We start from the raw sequence: 15408 nt of genomic DNA, 5'->3' as shown, positions 1-15408 counted from the left end.
GGAAGGAAACGGACATCCAAAAAGAGGGAAATCTGTCGAAATTTCCAGCAGCAATCCCGGAATTAGAACGTCGTGCATATATCATCATCATCATCATCATCATATTCTTATTCAGGACACACACAAAAAATGGTCCATAGCACAATACAAAACATAGCAAAAGACAGACAAATAGACTACCCTGACCCCAAATATGAACATGCCCGATTTGAAAATACGGGCAGGCCTAAACCCTTTAATATTTACAGTTTGAAACTTTGCGTTTCTCATCTGGAGATATACTTTCTATCAATGTTAGGACTTCAGTTTGACCTTTTTTAGTTTTTTTCTTTGTTTCTTCATCAGTATAGCTTTCTCCCCACACACACTACGGGTACAAGCAGTGTCAATAATCGCTAATCCCAATGATTCAGTCATGAATATCTCTGCGTCTGACATGGAGGCCTTTGTAAACAATGTTATGTAACATTCCTCTACATTTAAATCTTCAGTTATTCTTACTTGTTCAGTTTTCTTGTGGACAATCTTCAGCCCAATGGAACCTGCAGTGGTGACTGGTCATTAGTCAACAAAAAGAAATGCAAACAAAGGTTATGTTATTTTTAATTAATTCAAGATTATTATCATCTATAATTTATTATCTTCTATGAATATAACATCTTCCTAAATTGCATATTATTTGTAGTAGGATTTTATTTCACATTCATTCGTCTGCCCCTGCCATGCTGCTTCAGACTGCGTTCTCCTGTGTTCGCCGGAGACTACGGTAGTCTGAACGTGTCAGAGTGGGGCCAGCCCCTCTCACACAATGCAATGTGCATTGTACGTGGGAAATTATTAATATGCATGCTCAGAGTATGTTTAATGTAGCCAAAATTAGTCGGCAAGAAGAGCGAAGAGGGGAGATTGTGTTAATCATGTGTGTGCTGGACATCATCATGCATGGGGTTTAAATAATAAAGGTTTATTTTAAAGTATATCAGCCACTGTAGGCCTACCATAATTATAAATAATTATATGGTATAATATATATATAAATGTACTTTATTTTCATTACAATACATCTACATCCCTCCTGTCAGACATAGGCTAATTGTTATATTTCCCACATGCGCCGGGTTTTGATACAGAAATGCATTTTTCATTCGCAATGGCAAGATTTGCCTAATAGCATATAAAAAACATACTCAATTATTTCGATTTGGCATTAGAAGTAATCAGACTTCATCTGTAAGCAACACTAACGTTAAAGTGCAAAAGGAAACGAAAGTGAGGAGGACTCAGAGCCCGAACTGGACATTTAGTTTTGTGTGGTCTAATAGAACTCCTACGTGATGTCATCACTGGTCTCATCTCTACGTGATGCCATCGCCGACCTCATGTCTGTCTCATTCAATCCTTCCCAGTGTTCTTTTCCACTGAGACATATTGTCAAACAAACATCATGTAATACATTTTCCATATTAGTTTTTCCATATTAATAATATTAGGAAATAAATCTGTTGGTATCAAGTGGCTCCCTCTAGACTTCCACCTAATGTTAGACCTACCTGTTGCCTTCTGCTGTCTTTCCTGATCCACCATCCTCACACCTGAATGAAATGAACTCACTGTTAAATATAGCAGCCTCAATTCAATTCTTAAATCAGCCTAGTGATGGCACCAGATAAGACAAATACTATGCAGTAAGGTTGTGCGGCTGTTGAAAATACATTCATATTTTTGGTAGCCTGGGTCCCAGAGCTCTGTAGTGGCTAAATATAACCAGCAGCTCCCGCTCAGGTTTTATCAGTCTGTTGCACTTAAAACTGTTCACGTTACAGTGCTTTACATAGTTTAAAATACTTCTATTTTAGGTATAATATGGTAGATAGTGCAAGCATACACACACACACACACACACACACACACACACACACACGTATACACATCACCCTCCACCCTAGCATTCCAACTGAAATGCACACACTCCCTTTAAGTAAAGATTATGAGGGATGTTGATTCACAGTTCGAGGAGCAACTATTGGTGAAGTAGCATTGGTCACTTTGAGGGCGGGATACACTTTGTCCCATGCATCCCCCCGGAAAATCGCATTCTGTCTGTATGGATCTGTAACCCTAAAAAGTTGTCTGTTTGCTTCTTTATGGCATTTATGGTGTTGAGCTCATAGCGTTACAGTTTGCGTATGGCTCTGTAGGTGCATTTTTCTGGTTGTGTTGCCCGAAATATTTCATTCTTAATTTAGGTCTTAACTTAGGTTTGTCTCTTTTACCGGTGTGTGAGTAAGAAAGACAGGGGGAAATAAACTACACATCTCTCTCTGTGTCTACTTTAGGAACACACTGTCCAGTTTTGCATTGATGTCAGATTTATCTACCGACCCTTTGTAGGGCTGGCTCAGGTTAGCCTTGGACCAGCCTTTAGTTATGCTGCTATAGTTTTGGGGGACTTCCTATGACACACTGAGCTTCTCTCTCCTCCTCTCTCTTTCCATCTACAGTATGTTCATTTATGTCCCATTAATGCATGTTACTAACTTAGTTCCAGGAAGCTTCTTCCTCTGAGTTATTGTGCTTTATTGCCTCGCAGATTTCCTTGGATTGTGGTGGCCACTGAATCGTGTTTGCAGCTGCTGCCACGGTCCTGCTCAACGCCCTCCTACGCCGTGCACTGCTACTACTATGATTTCTAGTCTTAGTTTTATTTTCTTTATTATAACTATAATTGCCTACATACCAACTACTATAATTATTATGAAATCATATCTCTATATATCTGTATCAGTGTCTCTGTGTCCCAACCGGCAGCGGCAGATGGCCGCCCACCAAGAGCCGAGGTCTGCCTGAGGGTTCTGCCTGTTTAAAGGAAGTTTTTCCTAGCCACTGTTGCACCAAATGCTTGCTCTTGGGGGAATTGTTGGGTCTTTGTAAATTGTAGAGTGTGGTCTAGACCTACTCTACTTGTAAAGTGCCCTGAGTTAACTTCTGTTATGATTTGAAAATAAATAAAATTTAATTGAATAATTATTTACAGTCTTTTCTTGGAGGCCACAGTAGGCAATAAGTCATTTCTCCTATCCTCTAAAATACCCCCTAAATACCCAGCACTTAGTGTGGCTGTGGCTCAGCAGGTATAGCATGTCGTCCCGTTAACCACAAGGTTGACGGTTCAATCCCTGGCTCCTTCATTGATCTAAGAATGTGTGTGTCCAGTAAGGTAAAAAGGAACTATAAAAATACAGTACCTTTACCATTATTGAAAACATTCACTCAATACAGCAGTAGTCTATACATCAAACTCTTAGCATTACAGTGTAAATGACACCATCAAATTGTAAATTATTTTTGTGTTGACAGCAAAGATGCATCTTGGAAACACAGAGAGAGAGAGAGAGAGAGAGAGAGAGAGAGAGAGAGAGAGAGAGGAGGTGTGCCATTGCAGTTATGTGGGGTGCGCTGTATCCATTCAGCTGCCAAGGCTCTCCGTTTAACTTTCAGCAGTGAATTGAATCAAGGCTTTACACTCCTCAGATAAAGGGATGGGACTGTAAGGGAACTCGCTTTAGTCATGATGCTGAACAAGACACTCAAAACAGAAATCAAACATTAAAATGTTAATTTATTGATCAGAATTTTCACTTCCAGGTAGTTTGCACTTAAAAGTTCTGAAAACATATGACATGTAGTAAAATGTACCTTAAGATACATTTCTCTAAACTCCTGACATTGTTATCTTCCTTTAGCACTCATTGAACGATTAGCATGTTTAAGACAACAGGTGCGTAATATCCATAGACTGTTAATATTAATGGACAGAGGATGTGTGATGTCACCCATTGGTTTGTGGCGATCTGCTATGAGTCGTCCAGTTTGCCGTTACGGGTGCAGGTGCAGTGCTGGTTGCGGATGTGATGATGTGATTTTAGACGAAAGGGAGGAACGTTACGTTACACACTTTCACTGGCAATCACATCATAGTCACGCCCTAAAACACCCCCTGCTTTTTTGTCGATTTTAAGATCAACGAGAGCATAATTAAAAAATTAACATCATTCTGTATTGCAGAAGACTTAAAACTAGCGATTGAGACCATAAACACATTATGAAAATGTTTACTGAGGTAATAAATCAAGTGAGAAGTGGGTCACTTTCTCATAGACTTCTACAGAAACCGACCTCCTTTTGCAACCGCATGTGTCGCCCCCTGCTGGACCTCAGATAGAATGCAGGTTTAAGGCACTAACCCTAACCCTGAACCGGATGCTTTGTCCATTAATATTAACAGTTCTATGGTAATATCTCCTAATGAAGATAGATCAGTAAAGATGACTGTTACAGAAGTTGTGTTCCATATAAAAAATACATCAAATGACACACACTCAAATGATGGCAATCCATTACATATTACATATTAATAATGACACTGTTAAATGAAAACTAATGAGTGGATTGGATGAGTGATTTGTATTATAATCTTTATAATATAACCATTACAGACTGAGGCTTGTGTGGTAGTAAATGTGCTTAATAAGTGAAATGAAGAGACTGAGTGCAAATACATGCATATTACTTCAAAAACGACTTCTGAGAATGTTTTCATCCACAGGAGACATGCACAGACTGTATACAAGCCCCCTACGATGCCACCATCCACAACATTTTGGAACGTTAAAGCACAGCTGGGAGTGTTGCTAGGAAACCATTGAGTAAACTAAGCTGAAACGAGGGATAAAGGGCTGACGTTCACCTTACTCACTGAAGATGACAAGCCTTCTTGTGCTTAAGACCACACAAGTATAAAGATGTTTAGATTTCATATTTTTGTGCTCATCTCGAGGCTTTCATCAATATATGGAACCAAGAAGAAAAGTAGAAGTCTCCTCTCACACTCCAGCTAGCTGTAGCATGCTAGTACGCGCTGCTACAGTGCTAGCTAATTACAGCTATGTCTTAGCAGTCCGTACATTTGCTTTCTTCAAAAACAAACAAGCTTTCAAACTCAATACAAGGAGAAAATAGCTTTTTGTTCAGTCTGAACACACAAGAGCTTCAGGTGGTCCAAAGTTTACAAGGTGAGGTATCACATAGTAGGGGTGACTGTTCCTGAATATGAGCACTTTCTTTTTTTAATGGGAAATGATTTAGACTGAAAAACCCTGAGCCAGATTAACAACAAAAGTGTGCCCAAAACCCTTTAGAGATGATTATTATGGCTCCACTCACAACAGTGCTAATATATCAGAATAAAGCAGTGTCAGCATTTTTACTGTAATCAAAACATATCCAGCTTTAGTAAGAAGTATAAATTTATAATAAGTTAGATTTATTACCTCTGATGCATCTATGTATTACGGATGAGCATCAGTTTACAGTGAACAAGGTTTTGTTATGGTGACGACGGCCTAGAACCTGCTTCTACTGATATGTCATTTTTATTAATGCTGGAGCTTTGAATATTCTAAAGATAATGAGCTCTGTCTACAGTTAGTTGGCATAAGTAAACTGTCACTGTTATTTGATTTGATGGGTTTGCTTATGAGAAGAATGGGACTTATCCTTCTCTTAATAGCAGACGAACAACACTTCTGCTTCTATAAATCCCACTTTGTATTGTTTCCATCGGTGTTGAAGCAATTGTAGTTGTGGCTACAACCACACCACAATATTACAAATTTACAGAACGGACATTCAAATCAAACATGGCATTTGACTTTGAGCCCTGTTATTATAGGAAATTGTTTGACTTGGCTGTTTGTGGACTGATGATACACCATTACATCATCATGATTGGTCCTCAACAAGTAGTAGTAGGTAACAACACTAGCTGGCTGAATTTAGGAGGCCATTATGAGCACTATATTCTATTCAATTACAAACTGTTATTAATAACATCACAATTAAAATTTTACTAATGATCATGCCATTTAAAAACAGGTACGTTAAGGATATTAAGGATTGATACAGAGAGATATAAAGAGACTAACGGGCATTCAATGCTTGAATACATGAACCATTGAAATGAGAGGAGCAATCAAGTCCAACCTTCACGACTACTGTTCTGTCTTATTACAGCAATACACAATAGGTAGACAGCTTTAATATTTGCATGTCTCCTTCCATATTACTCATCCTTAACTTCTCTTCTCTTTCTTCATTTACTCCTGTTTTGTGGAGCGTCCCCTGAATGTGTCCATGAGGTTGAAGGCTCCCAGGTACTGGCCCAGCAAAATGCCCTGCTTCATGGGGAGGACGCTGCGGAGAGAAACACAACAAAGAAATTAGGGCTGTTAAAATGAACGTGATAATAACAAGTTAATGCAAATTTCCTTTTAACGCCTCTAATTTTTCAATCAGGAAGGGATGCAGCACCGATGCACTCACAGGTGGTTTCTCTCAGTAATCACAGTTACCTCTGGGTCACAGCACATTATTTTGACCCATAGTGGGAACTTCGGTCACATGCTTTAAATGTTATAAATGCTTTGAATTAATTTAACAAAACCAACAGATCTACAGGGAATAAGTAGTTTCATAGTACACATCGTATTCAAGCATGCACTGTAATTCACTGAAACATACTCCTCATCTTTCAAATATATGAGAAATGCACATCTTCACTAAGACAATTTACTGGATATATGTGATTTCCTTGACATATCAGGCAAACAAAGAAGAAGACAAATCCTTGATCACTGATGACTCTTGCTTGTGCTAATGAGATAGAAAGACAAAACAAATAGAGGTTAAGTGCCCTACAGCCAGCTACAACTGTAAGTGTAGTCCAGTCAGAAGATACACCATCTGCAAAGTGTCCTGTGAAGGAAGCAAAAGCTAAGGTACACACTGAACAGTTAACAGAGTTAGCTGAACTTAAGACAGGTGCAGTTTCTCTAATAGGTCTCAATGCAGAGATAGCTCAGATTAAAGAGACATTACAGCAGCCTGTTTCAGTCACAAACCTATGCCCCACCTTCAGTTAGGAGGCCATATAGGGAGCCCCAGCAACCTGTTTCCCAACAGCAGTAATACAACAACTACAGGCAGCCCCAAGCACCTGACTCTGCGCAGCACCTGAATGCACCTAACCTTTACTCCAACCGCTCTGCTAAAGCTCCGAGGAGGTGTTTTGTCTGCCAGCAGACTGGAAAAGAGGGACGCTGTACACTGTGCTTTCGTTGTTGGAGTGCAGGCTTGTGCACAATTCAGAATTTAATTGAGAATGACTCCTAAATTCCAATTCAATTCTTGACTTGATGTCAAAAACAGGATCTAGAATTACAATTCAAATTTGAATTAAAGGAAGCAGAATTTCAATTCAATAAAAATTCGAAGAAATTCATATACATAATTTAAGTGGTGTTTAACAATGAAGCTTTACAATATACTGTATGTCAGATATGATTACATTACATATTCTATAAATGATGATGATTAGTTTGAACTACTTGTATGGATTACATTAACAGGAAATGTTTTCCCCCAGCAATGAATGTTAAAAGCTCTAGTCACAGAACAAAAAATGAAGTTTGATTTATTGTAATTGTAATTTTGTGGAACATGATAGAACATGACTCCATTTAACAGAATGCTTTACTTTAACCAAGTATTTAAAATGGTTGCCAAACAATTTGAGGTGGACATTTGTTTGAAAGATTCTTTTCTACACAATTTGATGGTCAACACTGGACTTTTTAAAGTATGAGAAGTCCGTTACAACTTCAGATTACAAACGTTTATAGATTTGACACCTGTAATAACAGCAAAATGGAAAATAATAGCAGGCCTAAAAGGTACTTAATTTTGAAGAACCAATTCCAACAAGAACACCTGGAAACCACAGAGCCATTTTCAAGCACTGCAGTGCTCCAGTCTGTGGCTCAATCAAGGCTACTTCAAATTTCAAAAGGCATCTACAAGTAAGTTAACAGACAGACAGTCTTTTATTTTGAAAACCATCTCTTGATGGTATTATGCTATTGTTATTTGATATCATCAGTGTTGGGGTCACTAGTCAAGAACGTGTAATACACATTATTCACTTTAAAAAAAAACAATGCATTACCTTACTTATTATTCTCTATGGATAGTAACTCATTACTTTACTCATTACATAACTGTAGCCAACACAGCAAGAGCCTGGCATATAGCTCATACAGGGCTTAAACACACCTTCAACTCACAACACAACAGTAACAGTAACATTAATGTGTTACATTACTCAGTTACAGTCAAATGTGATTATATTATGACATTACTTCGTAAGGAGTTACCCCCAACACTGGATATTATATGTGTTTAAAAGCATGCAAGCACACTTACTTACACTGCTTATTACTTATTGTAAATCAAGAAAACAATTCTTGTCAATTGTGGAATTAATAGAATTATTTGTTCTCTTAAAGAGTTATCTATATTTTAGAACAAAATGTATGCAGGGTTGAGGAGTGACTAGTTACGTGTAATGAAATTATGTTATTAAAATACTAAATTAATGTAATTTTATTTAGTTGTATTACTGAGGTAAAATGTGTAATTAAATTAGTTACTAATCAAATTAAAAGGAAATTGCTTTGCATTGATGCAATTTGAAGTAATCCAAATAAAGTAATCCAAACATTTATAATGAGTAACTTATAACAATAAGCAATTACATTTCCAAAGTAACCTTCCTAACACTGATTCAACACATTCTTTCTGATGTGTGACTCCGTGGAATTTCTTTGAATTGCCATGAATTTAATTCCACTTCCTGTCATACCAATTCAAATTCCTGTGGGGCGGAGTCAATTCAATTCAAATTCCAATTCATGAATTGAATGGAGGCCAATTCTGAAATTTGCACAAGCCTGTGGGAAGAAGAACATTTTCAAGCTGGATGTACAATCACTGGAGTTTTGAGAGAGGCCCCTTTAAACGGGAAAGGGTTAACCATAGCTAGCAAGAAGTCCCAAAAATGTGCAAATTGTGCCAGAGAAGATTCATTCATTGAAACAATGTTCACCTTACCGAAGTTCAGAGACAGGTAGTTAGGCAAATGCTTAGAGAAGAGTGTCACTCCTTGGCTACATTAAACAATTGAAAATTACTTTGAACCAGTCAATTGCGCACTATGCCAGGAGATGAAGGGTTACCTTCATGACCTCATAGCACAGGGCTGGGTTAGGAAGTCAAACTCTTCATACTCTTCACCTGTTGTGTGTGTCAGGAAGTAGGATGGGACCCTCCGGCTGTTTATAGATTACAGAGACCTGAACAGAAAGACACATCCCGACAGCCAGCCCCTCCCTCAGGTCCAAGACATCATGGACCATTTAGGTGTTAATCCTGGTTCTTGCTCTTAGATCAGGGAAAAGCTTACCCCCAGGGATGTATCTCTGAAGAAAGCAGACCACTGACAGCATTTGTGATCCCATGGGGACTCATGAATGCTCCTGCAGCTTTTCAGGATTGTATGAAGGAGTGTCTGGAAGGGCTCCAGGATAACATCTGCATTCCTTATATGGATGATTCATTAGTTTTCAGTAAAACCTTCGATAGCCATGTGTAGAAAGTTTTGCAGCACCTCAAAGAGAATGACATCAAACTCAAGCCAAGTGTGATCTCTTTAAACCTGAGGTTTGTTATTTGGGTCCAATAGTGTCTGCAGAGGGCAGCAGAATTGGCCGAGCCCATTTTGAAGCAGTTAAAGCAGTAAAGGACATCAGACCAGAGAATGTGGACCTGGGGTCCGTTCCAGAAAACAGGTTTAGTGAAAACTCTGAGTTTGTTTACTGTGAGATGAGGGAAACTCTGGTTTTCCGTTTCAGAAAAAGAGGTAACTTAACCTCAGAGTCAGTTACTATGGTAACTGAGCCTGTGAACCTAACCTAGTCGGGAGAATGTTTTCTTCAAGAAACCTCAAGTTTCTCTCATTCTCCTCCCTCTGAGACTGAGAGAAACTCAAGATTTCTTCTCACTCATTTCCTCATTCATTCATTCTCGTCTGTATCAGGCGCATTTTAATGCAGTTTGTTATCTGCATGAATAAAAAAACGTATTGGTTTATGTTAGGCAGATTATAAAAGTTTTTTTCTCAAACATGTCATGTCCTTTTGTTGACGATCCCGTTGATGAAAAAGCTGTATTAATTCACAGAGAGTTTACGTCGGGAGATGATATTGAGTCCCGACTATAGATGTATTTTCATTTCCACATAACCGATTTGAGAGGTATTTTTTATCACAGTCCATTAAATATGTAGATACCTTATCCGTCCGCAAATCACTAACATCAACCATCGTGGACAGGCTTTAACATCCAAGCAGATTCTTTGTGTCGCATTATGTTTTTTGCAAACGGCAGTTTTCTTTATAACAGTGTAGCAGATCATACTGTAATAGTAAAGCCACTGTATGCAGAGCCGTCAGAAAAGTGTGACTCGCTCTGAAACGTTTTTTTAACGTTTTTGTAATGTTCCCTGGACACAAACCAGTGAGAGCCATTAAAAAGAAATAAATTATTATACATTATAGTTCTGTTAATGATCATGGTGCTGCAACCTCAGAATGGGATTAGTATAGCTTACTTTTTCGCCCGCAGGATTGCACCTAATATAATACAATTCCAGTTTTCACCAGTAAATTATAAATTAACTGTGATTAAATATGAAATTAATACAATGTTAATGCTTATGCATTGACTCGAGCAGCAATTTTCTCCTACACCAATTCTATCTCTTTTGCAGCAGCAGCCGCTGTCTTGTTTTTTTAACGAAATACATGTTCAAACTCGCTGTTTGTGCGCATGAGTATTTCTGCCGACCCGTTTGTTTGTGGTTGTTACCATGGTGAATCGTAGAATCAGGCCTCCATTCATGCTGCCTTTTTATAGTGGTGGTGCACGCGCGTAACCCTGAGTGAACCTACTCTTAGTTGATTGAACCAACTCAAATCAGCTGTTCTGGAACCGAAAACTCTGAGTTTCCCATCTCAGGGTAAATCCACTCAGACATCAGGGTTAGACTCAGAGTTTATTAAACCTCCTTCCTGGAAAAGATCCAGCTCAGAAAAATGCTTTGTTTACTCACCTACAACAAACAGTACATCAAAAACTTTTCTAGGAAGGCCAACTGTATGACCTCCTGAAAGCAGATTCAGAGAAAGTACTTTACCAACCACAGAAGACAAAAACAAAGAAAGTAAGCCATTTGGTGCCCTGAAACAAGCCAATCTTGTGGACTGACATGAACCAACACGTACTTGAACAGCTGATTGACTGTTTGCTTCACCCACCAGTCTTCAGTTTCCCTGATTTCACATAGCCATTCGTTGTACACACTGATGCGTCACACCAAGGGTTCGGAGCAGTACTTTATCAAAAGCAAGATAGGAAGCTTAGGGTCATTGCCTATGGCTATAGGACTTTAACAACAGTTGAGAAAAACGCTGGCTCTACCACAATGGCAAGCTAGAATTTCTATCTCTAAAATGGGTAATCACTGATAAATTATGTGATTATTTGTACTATGCGCCTAACCTTCACTGTGTACAGCAATAACAACCCACTCAGCTATACTCTGTCCACTGCAAAACTGAACGCAACCACTTCCAGGTGGGTTGCAGAGTTGGCTGATTTCCACTTGACAATAAAGTACAGGCCGGGCAAAGAGAACAGTGATGCAGATGCTTTGTCGAGGATGCCACTGGATGTAGAGTCACTGATGAAAGACTGTTCTGAGGAGCTTCCACCAGACACCATTGCCACCATGATACAACCAGTTGAAGAAAAGAAAGAATCCCTTGCAACCTGGTCACTTTTGGCTGTATCTATGTAAATCTCAGTGTCACTCGTACACAATCACTAGTACATGACCGCTTCTTCTGGCCATATGACACTGAGCACTGTGTGACTGTACCTGTGTAAAGCAGAAAAAGCCATGCCACAAAACAAGAGCTCCTCTGACAAACATTGTAACAACACAGCCATTTGAACTGGTATGTATTGATTTCCTCTATCTCGGCTGATGCAAAGGGGGATATGAGTACATCCTTGTCACTGTTGGCCATTTTTCCTGTTTCCCTCAAGCCTACGCCAACAAATCAAAGTCAGGAAAAACTGCTGCAAATCTCATCTTCAATGACTTTGCCCTGAAGTTTGGGTTTCCCACCCGCATCCACTATGACCAAGGGAGAGAATTCAAAAATCAGTGGGTATGAACAGAACTTTGGTGCAAATGCTAAAGACACTAACTGAAACACAAAATTCAAACTGGAATGAGTCTCTGAACGAACTGGTTTATGCCTATAACTGCACCCGTTGTGAATTGACCGGCCATTCACCATTCTATTTTCTGTTTAGGAGATCACCCAGGCTTCCAGTTGATAAGCGCTTTGGATTGTGCACAGTCAGGTTCTAGTAACCAGCGAGACTACATGCAGAAATGGAAACAAGAAACGGAGGAAGCATACGCCATGGCAAATGAAAATGCTCAGAAAGCTGCTAAAAGAAGTAAGAAGTACTATGACACCAAAGTTAGGAGTTCATCCAAAATGGATTACAATGGCAGAGTGGTCAACCAGCCGAAATGCTGGTTGACTCCACAGGAAGATGAAAGAAGGAGAAACTTCGGTGAAAAACTTGTTACGTGTTACGTTTGTAGCATGGATGTATTATATTGGAAAAAACTCACTAGAATTTCTTTTGGTAGACCTGACATTCATCTCATTCTTTCAGCAGTGGAACCGGATGAACGGTAAAAGTTATGTATTTGTGTTGCTCTGATTTAGCAATAGGGCTTACTTACAACTACTAAAGTAGCAATTCTATGTTATTTTATTTTACGTATACTTCTATCGTGCACGTTATACTTTAGTGTTTCTCAGAGTTAGACCTCAGCTAACATTAGTTAGTTTTGCTGATTATAAAAACCTACTAACAAAATAAGCAATAGGCCTACATTTCGTCGGTTTTCTCTCCGTTTAGTGATGGATCAATGTTACTGTTTTTTTCTGCCTGTTAAATTAACCTGTATGTTAATAGTGAGTTTGTCCGTCAAACGCTAATTAGCTTTAGCTGAAATGTGGTTGGAGAGACACTGGACGTTAGCTTGTTTACATGATGTTTATAACACTGCACTCTGCACGCATGATGTGATTGGTCGCAGCGATGGAACTTCATTCCTTTAATATTGGGAGATTGCATGTTAATATTTGTGAGGGAGCAGGATCATGGTGCAGCTGCAAAATATAGTTTAATAGTGAGTTTATATAAAATAAATAGGCTGCGTATACAGGGGCAATTCCAGGATTTTTTAGGTGGTGTGGCACAGGGGGGACCATTATTCAGCTGGAGGGGCATTTTATCAGAATATGGCAGAAAATCTGCTTAGAAGTATAGGAAATATTGGACAGAACAATATAATGTAATTCTGCTAAATAAAACATCAAATTCATTATTAGTTTCACTAAACAAATTGTATATCAGAATACAACACATATTTTCTATAGGCTCAGTCTGCCACTTTTAAAAAAACAATTCCAGTGTTATAAGGCAGCCTCTTATTGTAGGACAGGAATGAAGTCACTTCTTCTTTGTCTGTCTTCCTGACTAGCGCTAGCTAGCTAGCTAACTAACTTTGTTAGTAAGGTGCAACCGAACGCTGATCAAGATATTTTTAGGCGACTAAAATGTTTCAGTTAACTTTGATGAAGTAAAAACACAACAACACAAGACAGTGAGAGGGTCAAAGTTCTAAGATTAAACACAGACAAAAAACTAAACTAAACTAGCAAACCCACTCTAAAAACTAATTAAAACTAAACTGAATTTGAAAACAAAAAGTCAAAACGAAATAAAAAAAATAATGAAAAATGCAAAACTATAATAACCTTGGTGTGTACTCTATGAAATGACTTATTCCAAGTAGATCTGTAGGTCATGTAAAATGTTACATGTTATATTTTTGTAAAATCATAACACTAAAGTTCTCAGTAAGGGAGGATCACGTGACCAATGAACTGCATGGCTGCTCGAGGCTAGAGCTCTCCGCCTTATCTCCGTATTTTTATTGAAAACCAGGTCTATTCTTTTTTATTCGACGCCAGTCCTTTGACTTGTCACTACAGTAACTTAGTGTAATGCCTGCAGGAGTGAAAAAGCAGATCCCGTTGACGTTTAACCGAGCAAAGAATTCTGCCAACGATGCTACCATGGTGACGGCTAGCGAGATTTCTGATGCTAACGCAGATCTACGTATGGAGGAGGCCATGGCCAGGGTCCTGGAAAGGCAACAAAGCGGGGTTCAATCAGGGGTACGCATCGCAGTGAAGGAAGCGTTGGCAGAAATTGACACCTGACCATCTGACTTTGGAGGGATGTTTGATGCGGCTGAAAGCATGACGGACATGGACTGCTTACTTTACACAGCCTATGAGCACAATAAACACTTATCTTATAATCTATATTTACTACTCTTACATGGTTTGTTTCCCACATAGTCTATTTCAGAGCGTAACAGCTGGTTGAAATTATAATGTATGAGCTTGGGAGCAGAGTTATAAGGAGCATTTGATTATACTACATTTTATAATCTATGTCTACTACTCCTACATGGCTGATTTGTTTTTCATACAGTTTATTTCCGAACTTAATAGATGGTTTGGACTTAGTTTCAAGGTTTTTTTTGTAATATTGTTCATGTTTAACATAGGAAAGCATTAGACCTTTTTCAGTTAACCTGTGACAGGAGGGGCTGGAGTTTTTGTGCGAGCCGCGTTTGATGCGGCCACATATCCTACAGAGAGGGAAGGGGGTCTGCGTTCTCGGAGGGCTAAGGGATTTATTTTATGTTTTGTGTTTTCATCACACGGTGCTTGGATCTAACAGCTCACCCTTTGCTACAAATTTATCAGTGAATTCTGGTAGGGTACTTAAGACATATATACGTGTACATTTTGAAAATGGCTGAACTTTCAATCCTTTCTGTTAACATCAGGGGGCTAAACGGGCCGATCAAAAGTAGGAAGAACATAGACGTGGCGCTTATTCAGGAATCATATTGCGATTGAGATGTAAGAGAGATGTAAAGTTGCTGCTGCATCTAGTGATGACAACCAAAACCAAGGCCCCCATTGTGTTGCTGTCATGGAGATGCTCACTCACCATAGACAAAAGTATTAAAGACTCTTCAGGCAGGATATCATATTTATGTACTACAATAAGGAGTAGGAAAATGGCCTTTGTCTCAGTATATGCACCGGCTACATATGATGAAAGCTTTATCCCACGCCTAACCAATGAATTGCTTTCTCTCAATGAATACTCACTAATTATAGGGGGAGACATGAATGCGGTACTAGACTTAAATCAGGATAGATAAGGGGTCAACCACACGAAAGCCCAAAAACACATATCGGACGTGTTTAATGCAGT

At 38.9% G+C, this 15408-nt stretch overlaps 1 protein-coding gene across 1 annotated transcript in view; it reads right to left on the bottom strand.

Moving 5' to 3' along the window:
• Positions 1 to 4214: 4214 nt before the first annotated feature.
• LOC114565674 (epidermal retinol dehydrogenase 2) overlaps positions 4215 to 15408 on the bottom strand; it is a 76355-nt gene continuing 65161 nt past the window's right edge. Inside the window, exon 7 of the mRNA XM_028593865.1 lies at positions 4215 to 6252. Within this exon, the coding sequence (XP_028449666.1) occupies positions 6156 to 6252 (97 nt within the window). The 3' untranslated portion in view covers positions 4215 to 6155. The remainder of the gene's footprint in view (positions 6253 to 15408) is intronic.

This window comes from Perca flavescens, chromosome 12 (genome assembly GCF_004354835.1).
Source record: "Perca flavescens isolate YP-PL-M2 chromosome 12, PFLA_1.0, whole genome shotgun sequence".
Classification (NCBI taxonomy): Eukaryota; Metazoa; Chordata; class Actinopteri; order Perciformes; family Percidae; genus Perca; species Perca flavescens.
This window is presented reverse-complemented; position numbering and strand designations above follow the sequence as displayed.